Raw genomic sequence first — 16,976 nt, 5'->3', positions numbered from 1 at the left:
ACATCAACAGAGAGGAGCTCTACATCGCCCATGACCAGACACAATTAGGTTTTTTGTGAGTTGGTTGACCGGTCCACCCGGGCCCATTTTCGTATATCCTAAAGTTTTAAATGTTGTACAGGTCAGTAAAATAAAAGCACCAAACGACACATCCTTATCTCGAACGAGCAGGATCGCATAACGAGCCGGCTACAGGATTTTGGAGGTGTCCTCAAGGTTCAACGAACGGTGTTTCATAAGCGAGAGGATTTAGGAAGAAAATATCGAAACGACTGATTTATCGCTTAGCAGTATGGGTCGGTTTTTGTCTCTACCTATCCAATAATACGCTTTTGAGATCTACCACGAGAAATATGAAACCCTACTCTTGAATTCTCACATTTTGTACTTATTGGAACATGTAGATTCGAAAAATGCTAGGTTGTTTTCTCAAAAATCAAAGATAAATAGATAAACACAGATAAAACTTAACAAAAGAGAAATTTATACATGATCCCAATACATTATTGGACAGTGTATTTTAGGAGATAATATGAGAGGCCAATACACAAAATAAATTTCCTCTACACTTGTTCAAAACATACAGACAAAGCACAGTTGAAACATGCTTCTGATGGATATGAAATTTGGTTTTCTATACGACATAAAAATTTTCGAGTTCCATATCATCATTGATAATGAATAAATCCGATCAATTCATTCCTAGATGGAGCCATCGCATGGTATATTGTGCTTAGATACTGGGAAACGTTGATAACAGAGACGACAAATAAGTTTCAAGGCAAATTCATTGTTGCAGAAATATAATGCACCACATCAGAATTGTTTCATACACACAATTGGGATAGCATCTTCAAATTCAAACAAATCCAAGAAGACTTAACAGTATATATCACAATTAGTGATCCCTCAAATTGTCCCATCTATTCTTAGGAAAAACAGAGGATAGTCATTGTTATAAAAAAAGTCCAGTTCGATTTTTTGCATCAAAACATACAGATTATCATCGAACAATTCTATTTTCGTATTTTTCCAGGGTTATCACTCACAAGTATAAATTCGTTATTACTGTTATCTTTTATGTGCATATTTCGTTGAGAATCAGAGAATCTCAGTCTATGCAATAATACAGTTGCTCTTTTGTCCTTAGACTGTTTGAGTAGTGTATGTGATTCGGCATATATTAACACCATCTTTGGATGGAGCCAGTAGTACCTATTGACTGTATGATATTGAATAGATTTGAAATTGGCTGTGAGTAATTTTAATTTAATATTCTCTGTGTTGTTCATTATGTTTTGGAATAAAAAATGATGATAAATGTATTATTTGAAGTAAGGGAGTATAAGCAAAATTCACACTTTTAAGTTTAAATACTCTAATTCTAACCTAGCACTAAAGGCTAAAGGTATATGCCGACAGATAAGTGAATGAAGTGATAAGAAAATAATCGAAAGCAGTTCTGATCAAACTGTCATAAAAATTTATTTTCAATGATCACAACAGTGGTATAATTCATGTGTTTATTAATTCAACTTATTTTCTTGACGCAAGCTGAAAAATTTCAAACTGTTTAAAGACCTAACATACCATTTTCAAATGCAATGTGCTTGCAGCACAAATAGATGGCTTATCACTTTCGCCGTAGCATTGAGTATTATTTAATTAATATTCAGTGTCCGTAGTCAAATCATTGAGTATTGAACTTTAATACTCAATGGTTTCAGATATAAATCAAATTTTTAATTTTTCCTTTTTTCAACTTTCGAGTTAGGTATCTAGCAGATAGCAAAAAAATCTTAGTAGATTTAAATGTGACACATACTCTGAAAGAGCAACCTCTCTAGTGATAAATCTCGACATTTCATCCACCACGACGCAACCGTTCGATCTTGAGGAAGTTTTAACTGAACCTAACTTTTTGGGAATTTTTCGAAGGTCATCTTTCCAGTCGATTATCTTCCAGAAAAATTATCGTAGATCTAAATGTGATACACATTCTGAAAGAGCAACTCTTCTAGTAACAAATCTGAGAATTTCATGCATCTCGGCATAACTGTTCGGTTTTGACGACTTCTCAAGTGAAATTCGCAATTTTAAAAAAATGCCATTTCCTAGATGAAAGTCTCAAACAAGGGTGATAGGCTTTCGAAACTGCTCGCAATAAATTCAGCGTGTTCGTAAAACTATATTTTCATACCAAAATTTCAAATATCTGGCCCAGTTTAGGAGAAAATATTTTTATTTTTTTTCCACTTTTCATTTTCGAGTTGACTTCGAAGTACTCTCCGGAGTGCAATTCTCTATTGAATCATCAACAGTTTGGTTTTCTATTTTCTATAATACTTCTTGAAGATTGAGAAATCATTGAGCAATAGTTTACTTCAATAAAATAGCTGATTTATCAGGGTGTGTCATGGTTATCAAAAACGTCCAGTATATTATGGTAGCTATTCAATTTCAGGAACCTTTTAAATGGGTGTATCTCCTGAAAAATTCCAAAAGGTGGTTTTCCTGCTGGAATTCGTCCCCAAAATATTTCGGGAACATGCTGATCTCTTCAAATTCACGAAGAAAAACAACTTCAGCATGATCGACATAGGTACTGGACCTGGTACTATGCTTCTTCAGATCGAGAATCAACTACCCAAACACTACAAGGAGATAATCGGAACTGACAGAGCGGAAACAATGATCGAATATTTCGATTCTGTACCGAAAGATTCCAGGATAACCAGCAGGATATTGGATATTTCAGCTGAGAAAATGCCTGCCGATTTGACAGGCCGCTTTGATTTTGCATTTTCCTCATTCTGTTTCGGATATGTTCCTGATTTACGGTGAGCATTTTTATGATCCATATATACAGGGTGTTGTTATCGATCATTGTCTGTTCCAGAAAGACCTTCAAAAATTGCAATGAACTTCTAAAACCAGAGGGGGAAACTTTCTTCGCGTGGAGCATAAGAAGCCACATACCAGAAATTTACAGAAGTTTGAGTAAAATAGACAAGTGGGCGCCGTACACTAGCGATTATAAAAATTGGAAGAGCCTTATCGAATACGAAGACCCTATTGGTACTCTTAGTGACCACCTCAAAGCCGCAGGCTTAGAGAAGCTGAAAATTGCAGAGTATGAAGATTTCGCTTTTCAAGATCCTGAAGATGTTATGTTGGGTAAGTTGATAAAGACTTGGTATTGGATTATTTTGAGCCAATCAATAAATTAATCGTGAGATTTTGATAGCTACATCAAATTCAAAGAGTATTTTTTTTCGTAGAAACTTTCGAATCCCAGGACCACATCAGAAGCAGGATTCCACAGATTGACCAACAGATGTACAAAGAAGAATTCGACAGAATTGTTCGGACTGAACAGATAATTTACGGCCAGAAACCTAAAATTCCATTTCCTTCTGTAGCAGTAATCGCCAAGAAAAATTGATGGAGAATTCCATGACTTTTGCCAAAAAATCTTGTTTATATCTAGTGAAAAATAAAAGGTTTATATAACTTTAGTAGTATTTGATTGAAATAACTGTTCAATATTTCCAAAAAAAACTCTCACGGGCCTTGAGAATAATGCTGAAATAATTAAATTAATTTTTCGAAAAATTAGATAGAATTTTACTAAAGGTAAGATTAATAAAACTATTTTCTTTCATTAACATGTCTTTATTTGAAAGCGTAAACTGATCATCCCCGTTTCTATTTTGTAGGTACCTGTAGTGGAATTCAACAGAAAAACAGGCTCTCCAGTAAACCTTGTTCTAACTGATGTAAAACCATTTAATGACCATTAAGTACTGAATAATATCACCTTAGTAAAAGTCTGACTCTTTCCCAGATCCCAGAAACCTTTACAAATTCTGACAACTGTTTTCACGGTTAAAACATCAGAGTTGTATACGTAAAAATTGATATAACTTAGGTTCAACTCTGATTTCAGAAAAATTTCAGAAATTTCGAAAATAATGATTATCTGGATAAAATCAGTTAAGTACAGTCAAAATTTTACTGAACAACCTGTTTATTGTGTAGGTCGATTTGGTTAATTTGAATAACAGGCATTCGCAACACAGATGTCAATTAAATATATAAAAATGTAAGACACTTTTTTGAGACAACACATCTCCATCTTAAAATTATTGAAATGTTTGTATATTTGAGCTTTCCTGGTGATTCACTTTGTCAGTTGAAGCAATAACAATAATGAAATTGTTCGAAAGGGCTACAAACCTATAGTCCAAATTTGTGACAACTGAAAATGGTAATATGTAGCTTGGAACCCCATTCGCAGCAGAAATAGCGATCTCCAAAATCTTCTACAATAGTAGAAGATTCGGTAAGCTGTGACCCATTAATTTTATTGAAAAAAAATTTTTCGTTAGATTACCCATTAAAAATAATGTTATTTGTGGCAATGCAGTTTTTTTTTTCAAACTTCGTAGTGCCCCTACAACAGTTAACCATAAGAAACAGTGATTGCCTCATGCAACTCTTCGAAGGCTTAAACTTCCATCAGAAACTCCGAATTTTAAATACAGTTAAATGCCGAATTTACAAGTGAAAAAATATTATCATTCTCCAGAGTATTCATCCCTTTCTAGCCATAATTTTCTTGCTCGTATATCAGATATACTCGTAATTGTAATCGTCCTCGTATTCCTCGGGAGTGCAGAAGAAGAACTCGATGAGGTTGAAAATAGGACCTCTTGAAAATGGGTTATAATATCTACCCCTTCTATCTCGTAAATAAGGATACCTTTTGTAATTGAACATTTCGTTTGTGGTGAGGTTCATGCAGGCGTGTAGGACCTGTAATAAATGTCCAGATCAATTGAAAATCACGCAATTTTTTTAATAACTTAAGGCTTCCACGGCATAACGCTATAGTAATAATAGAAGCTACTGGGTTCTCGAAAACATAAATAATTCCAACATAAAGAGCTACTATAAATAAGCCATCCGAGATATGCAACAGAAAAGAAAAATCTCCTTTAGTTAATGACGCTTAGCTGCCAGTCATCAATAAGACGAATTTAAAACCAATGCTATGTGGAGGGAAAGGACTTTCAACTAAAGCAAAGTAATTTTCACTGTAGTAAAATGACGTCTTAATCAGAGAATATATAATTAATCAGAAATTTATATTAAAAATATAAACTTACCGATGTGCAGGTGAGTATCCAACCTAGCCCACTGAAAACGAAGGCTTCCACCAATCCAAGTATATACATCACCCCAAATCCTTCGATAGCTATACAGTACGTCGCGAAATAAATAGAAAACGAGCAATTGATGGCGACACTCATCACAAACAGGAAGAACCACGTCCTGTTTCTCAATCCCACGCAATTGTAGATGAAGGGGCAGTGATGATCAAAGTAGGAAACACACCTATTGCATATCCTACAGTGTTTGGCCCTTAGGGGTCGTAGGCATTTGCAGGTATGGCAGAGGCGGTTGATCATGGTGTTCCTCTTTTTCCATTTGTCGTGGTAGGGTATCTGCTTTATCGCCCTGTGGTACGAATCGGTGTTCATGGGAAGGTATCCGGGATTTTTCCTGTTAGCCACTATCCAGCAAACCCACATCACGATGTTCCAATAGATGAAGCAGTAGTGCGATGCTCGTAAGATGTTCCAGGTGATAGGGATGCACTGGAACGACAAGATAAACTGTATACAGAGCCACCCTCTCTCAACCTTCGCCAGAACAACAGAGTTATATGCTCTCATTCAAAACTTACCCTGATGACATACATCGGATAACCCCACAACAACACGGAACACAAGAAGAAGCAAAGTGGTGCCTTGGAATGGCCACCCTTGCCAAACAACAGACCCCAGACTTCACTGATTGGGGGAAACCAAGTCTTCCGCTTCTTTATTTCAGACTGCAAAACCTGCACTATATCGAAATGCCGATGGCTTTGAGCCAACATGAGTGGCGTTTTATCATTTTTATCCAGGGGTTCCAAATCGATGTTACTCTGAAAACAAGCTAGATATAGAGAGATATTAAACCACCAATAGCCAGAGATGATCACCTTCTCAGCTATGACTTTCACACAAGTCACGTTTCCGGATAGACAAGCCAGATGAAGGGGGGTAGACCCAAAATGATCGGAGTTCTGTAGATTGGCCCCAGAGTACATGAGAAGTCTAATGAGATCAGCGTGACCCTTGTACGCGGCCCAGTGCATTGCTGTGTCGCCGTTTATGTCCACCAAATGGTTCAGGGCTCCCATACCCAACAAATAGGCGGCTGTGGCTGTTCTGCCGAACATGCATGCAGTCATCAAGGGTGTCAAACCTAAAAAAGACAACAACTAAGTATTTCACTAACTAGTTATCAACCTGGTCGTAGTTTATATTGGCTACCATTCTTATTGGCGATTTGAGAATGATTCTTGGGTAGACAGGGGCGTACTTAGGGTCCTTAGGGACAATATTGATCATACATACCTTTGAAATCTGCGGCATTCACCGCAACTCCAGCCTGCAGCAAAACCTGGACCACGGCTGTATGTCCCTTTCGACAAGCCCAATGTATCGGCCTCGGCCCTTGTATACCAAGGCATGGAAGATCGAAGGGGGCTCCACGATCCACAATCAACCTCATAATTTCTACATTTCCGTCCAGGGCTGCCCAATGGGCGGGCGTGTATCCCCATTCGTCCCTGAATCGAAGCACTTGAGTGCCAGATTTCTCTATCAATTCCTCGATTTCCGAAATCTCCCTGTAATGATTATTATTTTGAATTGGATCCTGCACAAAATGTGGCAACGCTGCTTCAGAGCTTTCAGAAATGATTTGTTTATAAAAGAACTAAAAGAATTCCTTATTTTTTTGGCAAAAACTGCAATTTGATGGCTAGAAAAATAACCTTCTTACAGTATAACAGGCAATTTGAAAACCATAAAATTATAAACAGGGTGAGTCTTTGACTCTTACGAATATTTAAACAGTAGATACTTGCGGACAAAATAAACACGTTTTTCCTTTACCATTTTTTTCTGAATCGGCTCAGTTTAAAAGATACAGGCTGTTGGAAAACCATAAAAAAAAATTTATGTTATTTTCAGTTCTATCTCACAAACTATTTTATCGAATGAAATGAATTTCGCAATATAGTTTCTCATTTATTCGATTAATCTTTTTCGAGCACAAGATATCACCCACGTCTTCCAGTTTTCTCATTATGACCATTACGTACCATAAAAATACCAAGAATTCAAAGAACCTAACTCTTGAAACTAAATTGGAAGCTTTCTAATGAATATTTGAACGTTTTGTGAAATAAAAGTATTCTTCATATTTTCTTGTATAATGCGCCGTTTTCGAGTAATTTGATGTTCAAAAATTAAAAAGTATCTGACGAATTTGAAAAATTTGGTACACTGGCTGAATACAACTCTGTAAAAGATCCAGCTGTGTAGTGTCACAGATTTAGCTAGTTATTCTGAAAATAATACTGTTTTCAGTGATTACACAGCTCATTATGAAAATTTTGAATTGCTCTATATTTTTATCAGGGATGAATCGGAAAAAATTGTATAGGAAAAAAGTGTTTTTTTTTGACCTCAAGACTCTTTTGTTAAAAGATTTGTACAAGTCTTCCTAAGCTCTATTCAAATGTCGAATGAAATATAGGGTGTTCCATTTAAAAAATGGCAACTTTGTATTGCCATTCAGTACACAAATGAGTGTGTCGTATTGTATTAGAGAATTATTGAAGACTGATTTATGCAGAACAAATTTTACTTGAAAATTTTTTCGGTAGCACCTATAGATTTTGGCATAAATGGTATAGGGTTTCTGGCTGACACCCTGTACATATAACCCACATTTGACATTGGTTGACAATGACAGAAGGAAGGAAAATGGGTACTCACCCGGATTTGACGACATCAAAAATGGTCCTATGGGTCTGCTCCGTGATATCGGCCTCAAGTCCGTCCCTGTCATGGGTTTCAGTGGCGGCAGGATGGTCAGTGTCGGCTACCATGTTACAGGAAGTCTGCGGCAAGGCCCAAACGCTACGGGCCGCGCCGGGACTGGGGTACACCTTGCAAAGCGTCCTGACCACTTTATGCACCTTCCAGAAATTTCGGGGAGACTCTGATGGTTCGGCGTTTTTTTTTTTTATTTCAGTTCCACCTGTTTGTTTTGCTGTATGCGGATGTTTGAACCCCTAACATTGCTACAGCATTATGCGCATTGATCGAATTTTATGTAGGGGGACGCACGCGCAGATAACTACTGTGAATTGGGGGTATAAATCACGGAAGGGGTTGGAAGTTATTTCCTTATTTAAATATTTCTTGTGGAGACATAAATATGAATTATTTCCAATGATGAATCTTTGGAATGCAGCTAGAAACACTGCGGCAGATTTCAAACATCGTAGTTTTACTTATATCGGAGTTTTCAATGAAAACTGATCCTTTTGATTTATTATTCAAAATACGTGAGCGAGTATCTTATATTTTGCGAACGTTAAATGTTAAATTTGTGTTTCGCTACAAAAATGGGCCATTCTCTGGTGGGTGAAGGTCAAACTAATGTAGTTAAGGGTATTTGAGTATCAATTGGTTTGGAATTCAATGGTTATACCAGTCTCTGGAAATGCATACTTAGTATTAGCAGCGTATACGGGCTGCTAATGAATAATTGCAACAATAATAATTATAAGGGTATAAAGATACCAATGTTTTAAAAGAGCAAAATGGTACGCCAATGGAATATTCCAAACAAAAAACATATTGAATTCCTCGTTCAATTTGTGATAAAAAACTACAAAACCAGTATAATCCTACAGTATGAGATATTTGATGCTGATGTATGTTTGTATGGGTGAAGCCCATATGGTTTAGATTCACAACAGTGTCCGGGAGGTGGCGCTACAATCTGGTTATAGCGTTTGACACTTAGAACTGTCAAAGTACAGGTTATGTCCTTTATTATCTGTGTTAACTGCAGTAGGTGCTTCTAAATGGTGAAAGTCCTTCAAAATTTGAATTCCCGTATATTTATTTCTTTTGCACAAACACACAGAATACAGTGTAAAGAGATACAACTTCTCATTGATTCCTTTTATTTAAAATATATAGATACATTTTGTTCATACATCGAGTTTATACAATATGACATAGACATTAGAATAGGTATGTCAACAGAAAATCACCTAAAGCTATCAAATGACTAACAAAAAGTAACAATTGTATAAATATACAATATAATATCTAAGTAGTAGGTATATAGGTTCACAACATCACAGTCAATTAATTCAATGATATAATTCCGCAGAACTATAGATAAAGGGATTTTCTCAGTTTCATAAAAAAAAAACTAAGAATCAACAATTTCACATTTTCGCACCTTTGGAAATAAATTCACATTTAGAGAGACCAAAAGAAAGAAATAATCACAGTAATAAATAAAACAATAAGGTCATAAATTTTCAACAGGCAAAAATAACAATAAAAGTACATGCGAATAACAAATTACTAATAAAATTCATTAACACTTAAACATTCCATATAAAATCTCAACAATACAACTTGAGCGAACCATTTCATAACTTATGTGATGTTTCAACAACGATACTTTAAAAAGAGACATATTCTTTATCTAATGTTCAGACTGATATAAAAAAATTAAGATTTGCTACCAGAGTGAAAACGAACACAGATTAGATAGATACGAATTGAAAATGCAAAAACTGGTTGGTGAGTCTCATCAAGTTACAAAAAATGCATGAGGAATTTATTGCTTAGGTATTTAAAACAAATGTTACATCATCTTAAGGAAACTGTTACTAATTCATGTGGCACCTAGGTACAACTTGATATACTAAGCATCACTCAAATATTATTCAACTATAAATGATCCTATCTATACTTAAATTGATTGGTTTACATACAATATCGATTGCACAACAAAATCACATTGAACAGCACTGGATCACATAGTCTTAGCTCAGAACATTTTTCAGATATGTACCGAAAATTTTCATAAATATATACTTAAGTTTTAGCAAGTAAAAGCACCGGGCATAGTATTGGTTGTACCTTTTTCATTTTATTAGCAACATGATCAGGAGTATTTTGTTCAGTAGTAATCGGATCAAAAAGCATAAATCACTTGGAAGGTTACAACCATATACACTGAGTATATCTCGTACAATATTTGAGAAACCCATGGGTTCATTCGCAAAATATATAAATTAACAACTCCTCTTTAAGTTTAAGTAAATAATTCGGATTTGAATAGGTTGAATATCAAAAATATTACGTCAAGTACCATAAAAGAGATCAAATTAAATCAAGGAGCTTAAATTAAACTTAAATATTATTATTATAGTGTTAGCTAAGTGTAAACTGAAATTATATCGCCTAAAGCATATATAAATTCCTGAAAATAATAAGAATTAATTCAGATATGAATATCAACAAGTGTTACGATCTGAATTGAACTAGCCAATTTTCCATCGTCAGGACAACTTAATGGAGAACGTTTCACCGAAGAAGAGCAGATGCTGACTATGGTTTCGGTCTCATTATTTGACCTCGTCAGAGTAACACAGCTCCTTTTCCGATTCTCTTCGGTAGAACGTTCTCATTTAGCTGTCGAATTGGCTAGTTCAATTCAGATCGTTTGATATTCATCTCGGCGGGTGGTATGCATCTGAATTTAATTCTTATTATTGTATTCATTGCCTTCCTGTTAAGGCGTGATCATTACTTCATTCCTGAAAAATGTTTTGACGGCTATCGGAAACGAAATATGTATGTTTATCACTAAAAACCTATGTATACATAAATTCGTGTCTACCGCCAGCAGTTATAACAACGTTTACTTCCATTCCATCCTATCCAATTCATTCTTAACCTCAAAGAAGTTTAACAATCAAATATCCTGAGAGCGAACCGAACGCCATGCCGAAGCCAATGAAAACAGAGATTATACACAGAGCGACCTCAGTTTCATGCTGCTCCACAAGTCTGAAAAGAACAGATTTTTCACTTGAACTGTTTCTTGGTGAAATAATAAAAAAAACGTTTTGCTTAGATGACAAACGGTCTGAAAGAGAAATTTCTAACCTTCCCTGGTACTTGTCATCTTTTTATCGAACCTACCCTTCATTTTTTGTTTGAAACGGAACTTTAGGAGACTATATACTTGAAATTTTCCTCGGATTACCCCAATCGAAGGGCTGCACCTTCCTAAAGTTGTAATTTTGGATTAATTTCAATGCAGGTCGATTCAAAACGAAAGGGATATCCAGAAAATCGAGATACTATACGTAATTATATGATGGTAAAGTCAAACTTCCTTTCATAAATGTTGTTAGTTCACGAGATACAGAGAGATACTGTGGTAAAATCCTAGTAGATATCTCATTATCGCTTTAAAACTCACTTTGGAGCCTTGATGACGGCTGCGTTCACCAGATATCCATTGCTCAGGGCGAACAGCGCCAATATTATAATGAACTCATAGTCCCTCGAGAACACAACGTCCAGATGATGCCTTGGTTGGGCGTTACACAAGAGCAGCAATGGTACGAATATCAGTCTCGAAAAACTCATTACCACCAAAACGATCAGATTGTCAGGCTGAAAGGTAATAAACCGTCAAAAAGTTCGAATTTTCCGGACCTAGAACATTACTTTTGTGAACCTTCCCGCCGACAACCTGCCGATGTAGTCCGAAACGTTGAACAGTAGATAGTTGATGACGGGAACGAAGAATATGTCTGTGAATGGAAAATGGATTTTATTTAGCCAAATGCAGAATGAAACTGTACATTTTTAAACCTGAATGAAATACAAAACAAGAGGAAAGTTTGTCGCCAACGTAATTGCAGTAACTCATTTATTGCACTATAAATACTACTTAGTTGACCAAATGGAATGGAAAATGTTAGATTATTCTTACTTTTCCAATATATAGTACCTTATTTCGAAGGTTAAAATGGTAATTAATGCATAGAAAAAGTCCAGTGACTGATTTCCAGTGACATAGCTCATCATGAAAACTTAAAATGGCTATATCTTTTTATCTAGGCCAAATCGGAAAAAATGGTAAAGGAAAAAAGTGTTTCTTTTGGCCTCAAGAATCTACCCTAATTTGCAGTCCTAAATTAAAAGATAATGCGTTGACTCACCGCTCCATTTACTTTGCCCCTTCCCTTCAGACTCCACCAAAACCGTCACACCAGGCGACACACAAGTAGTGGTGAAAAGTACCATGAAACAGGTTACTCCAATGGTCCAGATTTTCCTGAAAATCACGCTATAATCTACGTCTTTTATTAGGGAACTGGAATCTGAGTAATCTTCCAGAGATTTAACCCTTATATTGTACTTGAAAAATATGGTGTTCACCATAAGTACGTAACAAATGATACCGAGGAATATGGTCGCTGATCCTATGATGAAGTACACGAATGCCGCATGGGTGGACGAAGCACCCACAGCGAGGGAAATAATTTCGGCGATGGCTGCGAAAATTCCTCCCAGAGATTGACCACTGTTGACCGCAGTGATGTAGATCGAGGAAAAGTTGCCAACAATGCCGAATATACTTCCGCTGAGTATAGCGCTGCAACCTGGAATATTAAAAAGCCGCAAATTTTACAAAAGGAGCCACATTTACAGATTTATGGCAAATTAACCACAAATTTTCAGGATTCCCAAAGTATGAGGAAGGGATAGAGCTAGAAGAGCAGTGCAGGGTATTGACAGATAGGTGAGGGAGGGGGTCGACGTCTAGACTAGATGAACTTCAATGGATCAAGTTAAATTTACCCTGGATTGGTGGAATGGCTTATAAGCGCTGCCTTTCTTACGCATTGAAGCCATGTTTGCGATATTATTTTCCTGGTCGCTATTTTACATATATAGAACTATGAAAGTTACATTACTCAACAACAAATTGACTCAAAATTATGCATTAAGTAATCAATACTATCGGATATAATTGATTAAATTCGTTTTTATATACATATATATATATCAGAAAACTCACCATTTAGTACGATCATTGTGACCATAGTCAAAACGAAAAATTGTTCTTGCCCTGTGAAAATAAAAAAAGCTGTAATTGACGATAATTTTTGAAAAGTCTTTGGGGTGGAAGCCACACGAAAGTTGATCGTGAATTTGCCTGTGAGTTGTGGTAAAATCGATAAAAAATCGTGACTAATACAAATTCATGATCAACTGTCCATAGGGCTTTCAAATATGATCCCTCCTTGACTACTTTTTATACTCACATCCATCAGTATTAACATTAACAAAAATCACAGTCATTATGAATAAAAACAACATCAATATCATCACAGTGAGTACTCTGGCACTAAGAGAAACCCTGAAAAGAAAAGAGACTCAATTGACCAAACTCTCTAGAGGAAAAAATGGTATCAACATATTTTGTTCTAAATGTAGTGCTCAAGTGATCAAAATAAAACGAATAATGTTATGAAATAAGAAATATCACTGAAGATGACAACATTGTTTGAGTCATAATGAAAAGAAGAATTTTTATAAAAAGAATGACGTTCAGTTTATAACAACCAATTTGAAATAAGAATGAAACAAGCAACAAGTTCTTGGAAAAAGTTGGATAATTTTCGCTGAATATATGCCTGATTATTAACTGCTCGTCAAAAGTTTAAGATATCGATGTTTTTTTAAGGTGCTGGTCTACGTGTGTCAGAAATGGACATTTCAATGTTTTTCTCTCAGTTTATATTTCATTTTCAATAAAATAAAACTTTCTAAGTAATTGAAAATCAAATTTTCATTAAGTCAACTCGATTTTTAACCGATGACGATATATAGTTGAGATGCAAAATTGACGAACTATTAAAAAAAAAGATTAAGTTTAAAATACGTGAAAGTCGTTAACAAAATAGTTAGATATACCTTTTTATCAAATAGATATTCAGAATCAAAAAGAGTAACGTAGGAACAGAAGCGGCTACGTTGAGGAAAGATGTGAATTCGACCTGTAGAGTCGTCTGTTTTTCGTTTATGAACATTGAAACGTTTGTGTTCACATCTCTGAACTTGTACATCCAATACTGAAAAAAATAAAGGGAAGGTTAAAATGGGTAAGGAAAAAGAGTGAGTGGTTTGAACATTGAAAACGCTGCGAAATATATTTTTCGCATTAAAGAAAAAGTTTGTGCAATGAGCTTTCAGAACTATTCGAATATCTTCATACAAAATTTTATGGAAAGCTTGGAATAACAACCAAACAGCAACATCGCTTCATTTTTTTTTGATGAATTTACGACACAATCTTGGAGCTATTTATTCATGCATTTATTGTACAAAGATGCAACGAATTCTTTGAGCGGAAACCGGTGATAAGGGTCCTCGGTAGAAAAAAATCAGATGCGTTGAACCTTGCTCTCCTCGTGACTAGGAAGATATGTATTGCGAAAGTTAGAAATATTGCCAACAGGGATCCATGTTCTATGTGCTGGATTACCTATTTTCATGTTCGTGACGATACATCAGTTGCATTTCCTGATATTGATAAAAGTATTGTGAAAGTCCCCAACGAAAATTGCGAATCAAAGCGATGTCCTTAATCGATAATATTTTTAATGCAAGAAATGATTTGAAATTCGGGGAAAGCAACAACGTGCGCTCGCTCATATTCCGGTCACCCATCCAGATTCTGAACTCATCCAATGCTGCTTGGGGTTCAGAAAACAAAATTACCGATATTTCTAAAAATATGGAAACGATCGAGTTAAAAACTAGTATTTGGATGAATTTCATACGAAAACCCTGTTATTTCAGATCATAACGTCGTTTATTCAAGCTCAAGTACACGATGTGGCCGATACTTGATGGAAAGCCATAATTGAACTAAAAAAAGATTACATGATTTTCAAAAAAAGGTTTTTAAACTACGACACATCGCTATCACAAGCCTTCATCCACCTGAAGATGCTATTGTGATAGCGAAACGCGTGTCGTGGTTTAAAAACTCGTTTTTGTGAAAATCATATAATCTGTTTTTAGTTCAAACCATCTAACTTGATATTCATTCAACTAATTAATTACTTTATTATTCCTATATAGGATAACGGACTTTCAAAAACATACATCAATAGATGCGATTTTCAAGTTCAGTTGAAATTCACGATAGGTCAAACAGATGCGACAAGAATGTTATGACATGATAAGCATGTATGGAAACCCAAGAATATATGCTACATCCATCGATGATATGAGTCGAATAATACAGAAAATATAACTTCCTAAAATGATTCAGTTAACATGGGGTTAGATTAACAATTTGTAAACCTAAGGCAGTATCAAAACATTTTGACACATATCGAGTATGGAAATATTTCCGATGTATATAATTATGCTGAAAAGATAATTAAGTCATAATACATTTTCTAATAAGAACATACGCATCTAGTAGAGGGAAAATTTTTCGAAGGTTCTTGGAATGTATAAAAAAATAACATTCTCTTGATTAGTTTATACAGAAATTCATTCCTCGAACAGGGAAAATTATAAACGACAAAAACTATAGAGTCATCTTGCATCTGAAAAGCTTATGAACCGTTCATACAAAAACCACTGCACGGTATTTCAAGAAAATCGACATAATCATCGTGAAAATAGCAAAAAGATCTACCTAAACCCCTAAATCGCACAAGAAAATGTGCGTAATTTAAAATAAAAAAAGACCCATTTGACCATCTCTCTACAAAACACCTGTAGATTGATTAGTGTAACAGGCAGCGTATTTGGTTCTCCCTGTAACTGGAAACTACTTGACCACATACCACGATTATACAAGTATACCACTATTGAATCAGAGGGAAAAACAACTTTGAATGATGGACTTCATAATAATATTATATTGAAACATATTATGTTTCAAGAAGTTATTCATTGAAATAAAGAGTTTTCTTTCATAGCCATTTCAGAAAATTTGTGTAATGTAGGGAATAAGAATGTAGAGGCTCATATTACATCAAACATAATGGAAATTGGAAATTAGTTCCAATTTAATCATTAGTGTTTTCAATTATTTCAGAATCAAAATAACTTCTCAGATGTTGTGAGAGTCATTTACTGCAGTTTTCCTTAGAAATTAGTTTCCTTATTTAGTAAAATGAATAACATTTTATTGGTACTAATGGTACCTTATTTTTCAAGGTAGTTTTCAGTAACAGAAAAATTTATCAAGCTACTCACATCATTTGCAGTAACAAAGAATGACCAGGGTGTTATGACAACAATTCCTAGAAGATAAAAGCTGAAGTATGTCAGGTAATATTTGTCTCTAGTTTGTCCAGGAATTATACGAGATGTATCCCTGATAGATGCATCAAGAACAATCTCAGAACCGTCATCTTTGTCCAAATCCGAATCCATATCTTGCCCAGCTTGAAGTAAGGGTTGTTTTCCTGAATGAGCCATTTCAATCTGGTAGATTAAAATTTTTCTCATTTGCCCTGTTGGTCAAAGGATTGATTAATTCTGCTTATGATGATCTGTCTCCCAAATTTGGAACTTTCATTCTGATATGTGGTTCAACTGGTACGAATTTTTCAATTTTCACTTTCGGCACCCTTTGCGGTCGAAACTTACAGGACATCCATTAGTGGACACAATCTAAACAAAGCCACATTCCCTAGTGACGAAAATTGTCACGTTTTATCGGACTTTAATTGAAATAATCGAATAACCAACGTTCAGAATTGATTGATTACCCTCGGGAAGAATGAAAGTGACAGCAGTTTGTTTGGGATTTTGTATTTGTGTTTTTGAAAATACAGGGTTGCCATTGTCGTACAAGATTATTTGAACTACAATCAGACTGTCCTTGGTTTCCTTTGATAATTGTAATTTCATCGTTAATTATTTATCGATTTCAAGTATTTTTTCTTACTTATGAGACGCATTTGTACTCGAATTGAAAAT

At 35.2% G+C, this 16,976-nt stretch overlaps 3 protein-coding genes across 5 annotated transcripts; 1 reads left to right on the top strand and 2 right to left on the bottom strand.

Moving 5' to 3' along the window:
- Nucleotides 1–1,101: 1,101 nt before the first annotated feature.
- LOC123310117 (juvenile hormone acid O-methyltransferase-like) lies at nucleotides 1,102–3,513 on the top strand. The gene is made up of 4 exons (XM_044893509.1): nucleotides 1,102–1,254; nucleotides 2,465–2,840; nucleotides 2,900–3,177; nucleotides 3,282–3,513. The coding sequence occupies exons 2-4, from the start codon at nucleotides 2,476–2,478 to the stop codon at nucleotides 3,443–3,445; spliced, it is 807 nt and encodes a 268-aa protein (XP_044749444.1). The 5' UTR covers nucleotides 1,102–1,254; nucleotides 2,465–2,475; the 3' UTR covers nucleotides 3,446–3,513.
- A 233-nt stretch (nucleotides 3,514–3,746) lies between these two features.
- On the bottom strand, nucleotides 3,747–8,213 carry LOC123310116 (probable protein S-acyltransferase 23). Of its 2 annotated transcripts, XM_044893508.1 has the most exons (6): nucleotides 7,902–8,213; nucleotides 6,471–6,745; nucleotides 6,053–6,318; nucleotides 5,753–5,995; nucleotides 5,172–5,663; nucleotides 3,747–4,818 (listed from the first exon to the last, which is right to left on the bottom strand). In XM_044893508.1, exons 1-6 carry the CDS (start codon nucleotides 8,012–8,014, stop codon nucleotides 4,633–4,635), a joined length of 1,575 nt encoding a protein of 524 aa, XP_044749443.1. In that variant the 5' UTR covers nucleotides 8,015–8,213; the 3' UTR covers nucleotides 3,747–4,632. The 2 variants fall into 2 exon arrangements, with proteins under 2 accessions (XP_044749443.1, XP_044749442.1); XM_044893507.1 differs by having other exon boundaries at nucleotides 5,753–6,318.
- An 873-nt stretch (nucleotides 8,214–9,086) lies between these two features.
- On the bottom strand, nucleotides 9,087–16,800 carry LOC123309180 (equilibrative nucleoside transporter 1-like). 2 transcript variants are annotated; one of them, XM_044892152.1, is made up of 9 exons: nucleotides 16,644–16,800; nucleotides 16,248–16,589; nucleotides 13,941–14,098; nucleotides 13,289–13,383; nucleotides 13,042–13,092; nucleotides 12,179–12,622; nucleotides 11,682–11,767; nucleotides 11,431–11,627; nucleotides 9,087–11,012 (listed from the first exon to the last, which is right to left on the bottom strand). In XM_044892152.1, the coding sequence occupies exons 2-9, from the start codon at nucleotides 16,500–16,502 to the stop codon at nucleotides 10,901–10,903; spliced, it is 1,398 nt and encodes a 465-aa protein (XP_044748087.1). In that variant the 5' UTR covers nucleotides 16,503–16,589; nucleotides 16,644–16,800; the 3' UTR covers nucleotides 9,087–10,900. The 2 variants fall into 2 exon arrangements, with proteins under 2 accessions (XP_044748087.1, XP_044748086.1); XM_044892151.1 differs by having other exon boundaries at nucleotides 16,248–16,507; nucleotides 16,644–16,797.
- Between the last annotated feature and the right edge of the window lie 176 nt (nucleotides 16,801–16,976).

This window comes from Coccinella septempunctata, chromosome 3, assembly GCF_907165205.1.
Source record: "Coccinella septempunctata chromosome 3, icCocSept1.1, whole genome shotgun sequence".
NCBI classification, from domain to species: Eukaryota; Metazoa; Arthropoda; class Insecta; order Coleoptera; family Coccinellidae; genus Coccinella; species Coccinella septempunctata.
This window is presented reverse-complemented; position numbering and strand designations above follow the sequence as displayed.

Excerpts from the sequence above, each read along its gene's own strand:
- LOC123310117 (XM_044893509.1), top strand. The coding sequence starts at position 2,476 with ATGGGTGTATCTCCTGAAAAATTCCAAAAGGTGGTTTTCCTGCTGGAA. Across the intron at positions 2,841-2,899 it reads GGATATGTTCCTGATTTACG|AAAGACCTTCAAAAATTGCA; the intron begins GTGAGCATTTTT and ends TGTCTGTTCCAG. Across the intron at positions 3,178-3,281 it reads TCCTGAAGATGTTATGTTGG|AAACTTTCGAATCCCAGGAC; the intron begins GTAAGTTGATAA and ends TTTTTTTCGTAG.
- LOC123310116 (XM_044893507.1), bottom strand. The coding sequence starts at position 8,014 with ATGGTAGCCGACACTGACCATCCTGCCGCCACTGAAACCCATGACAGG. Across the intron at positions 6,746-7,901 it reads TTTGATGTCGTCAAATCCGG|GGAGATTTCGGAAATCGAGG; the intron begins GTGAGTACCCAT and ends TAATCATTACAG. Across the intron at positions 5,664-5,752 it reads ATCCGATGTATGTCATCAGG|TGCATCCCTATCACCTGGAA; the intron begins GTAAGTTTTGAA and ends TTGTCGTTCCAG.
- LOC123309180 (XM_044892151.1), bottom strand. Across the intron at positions 14,099-16,247 it reads TCTTTGTTACTGCAAATGAT|TATTGGATGTACAAGTTCAG; the intron begins GTGAGTAGCTTG and ends TATTTTTTTCAG. Across the intron at positions 12,623-13,041 it reads CACAATGATCGTACTAAATG|GTTGCAGCGCTATACTCAGC; the intron begins GTGAGTTTTCTG and ends TTAATATTCCAG.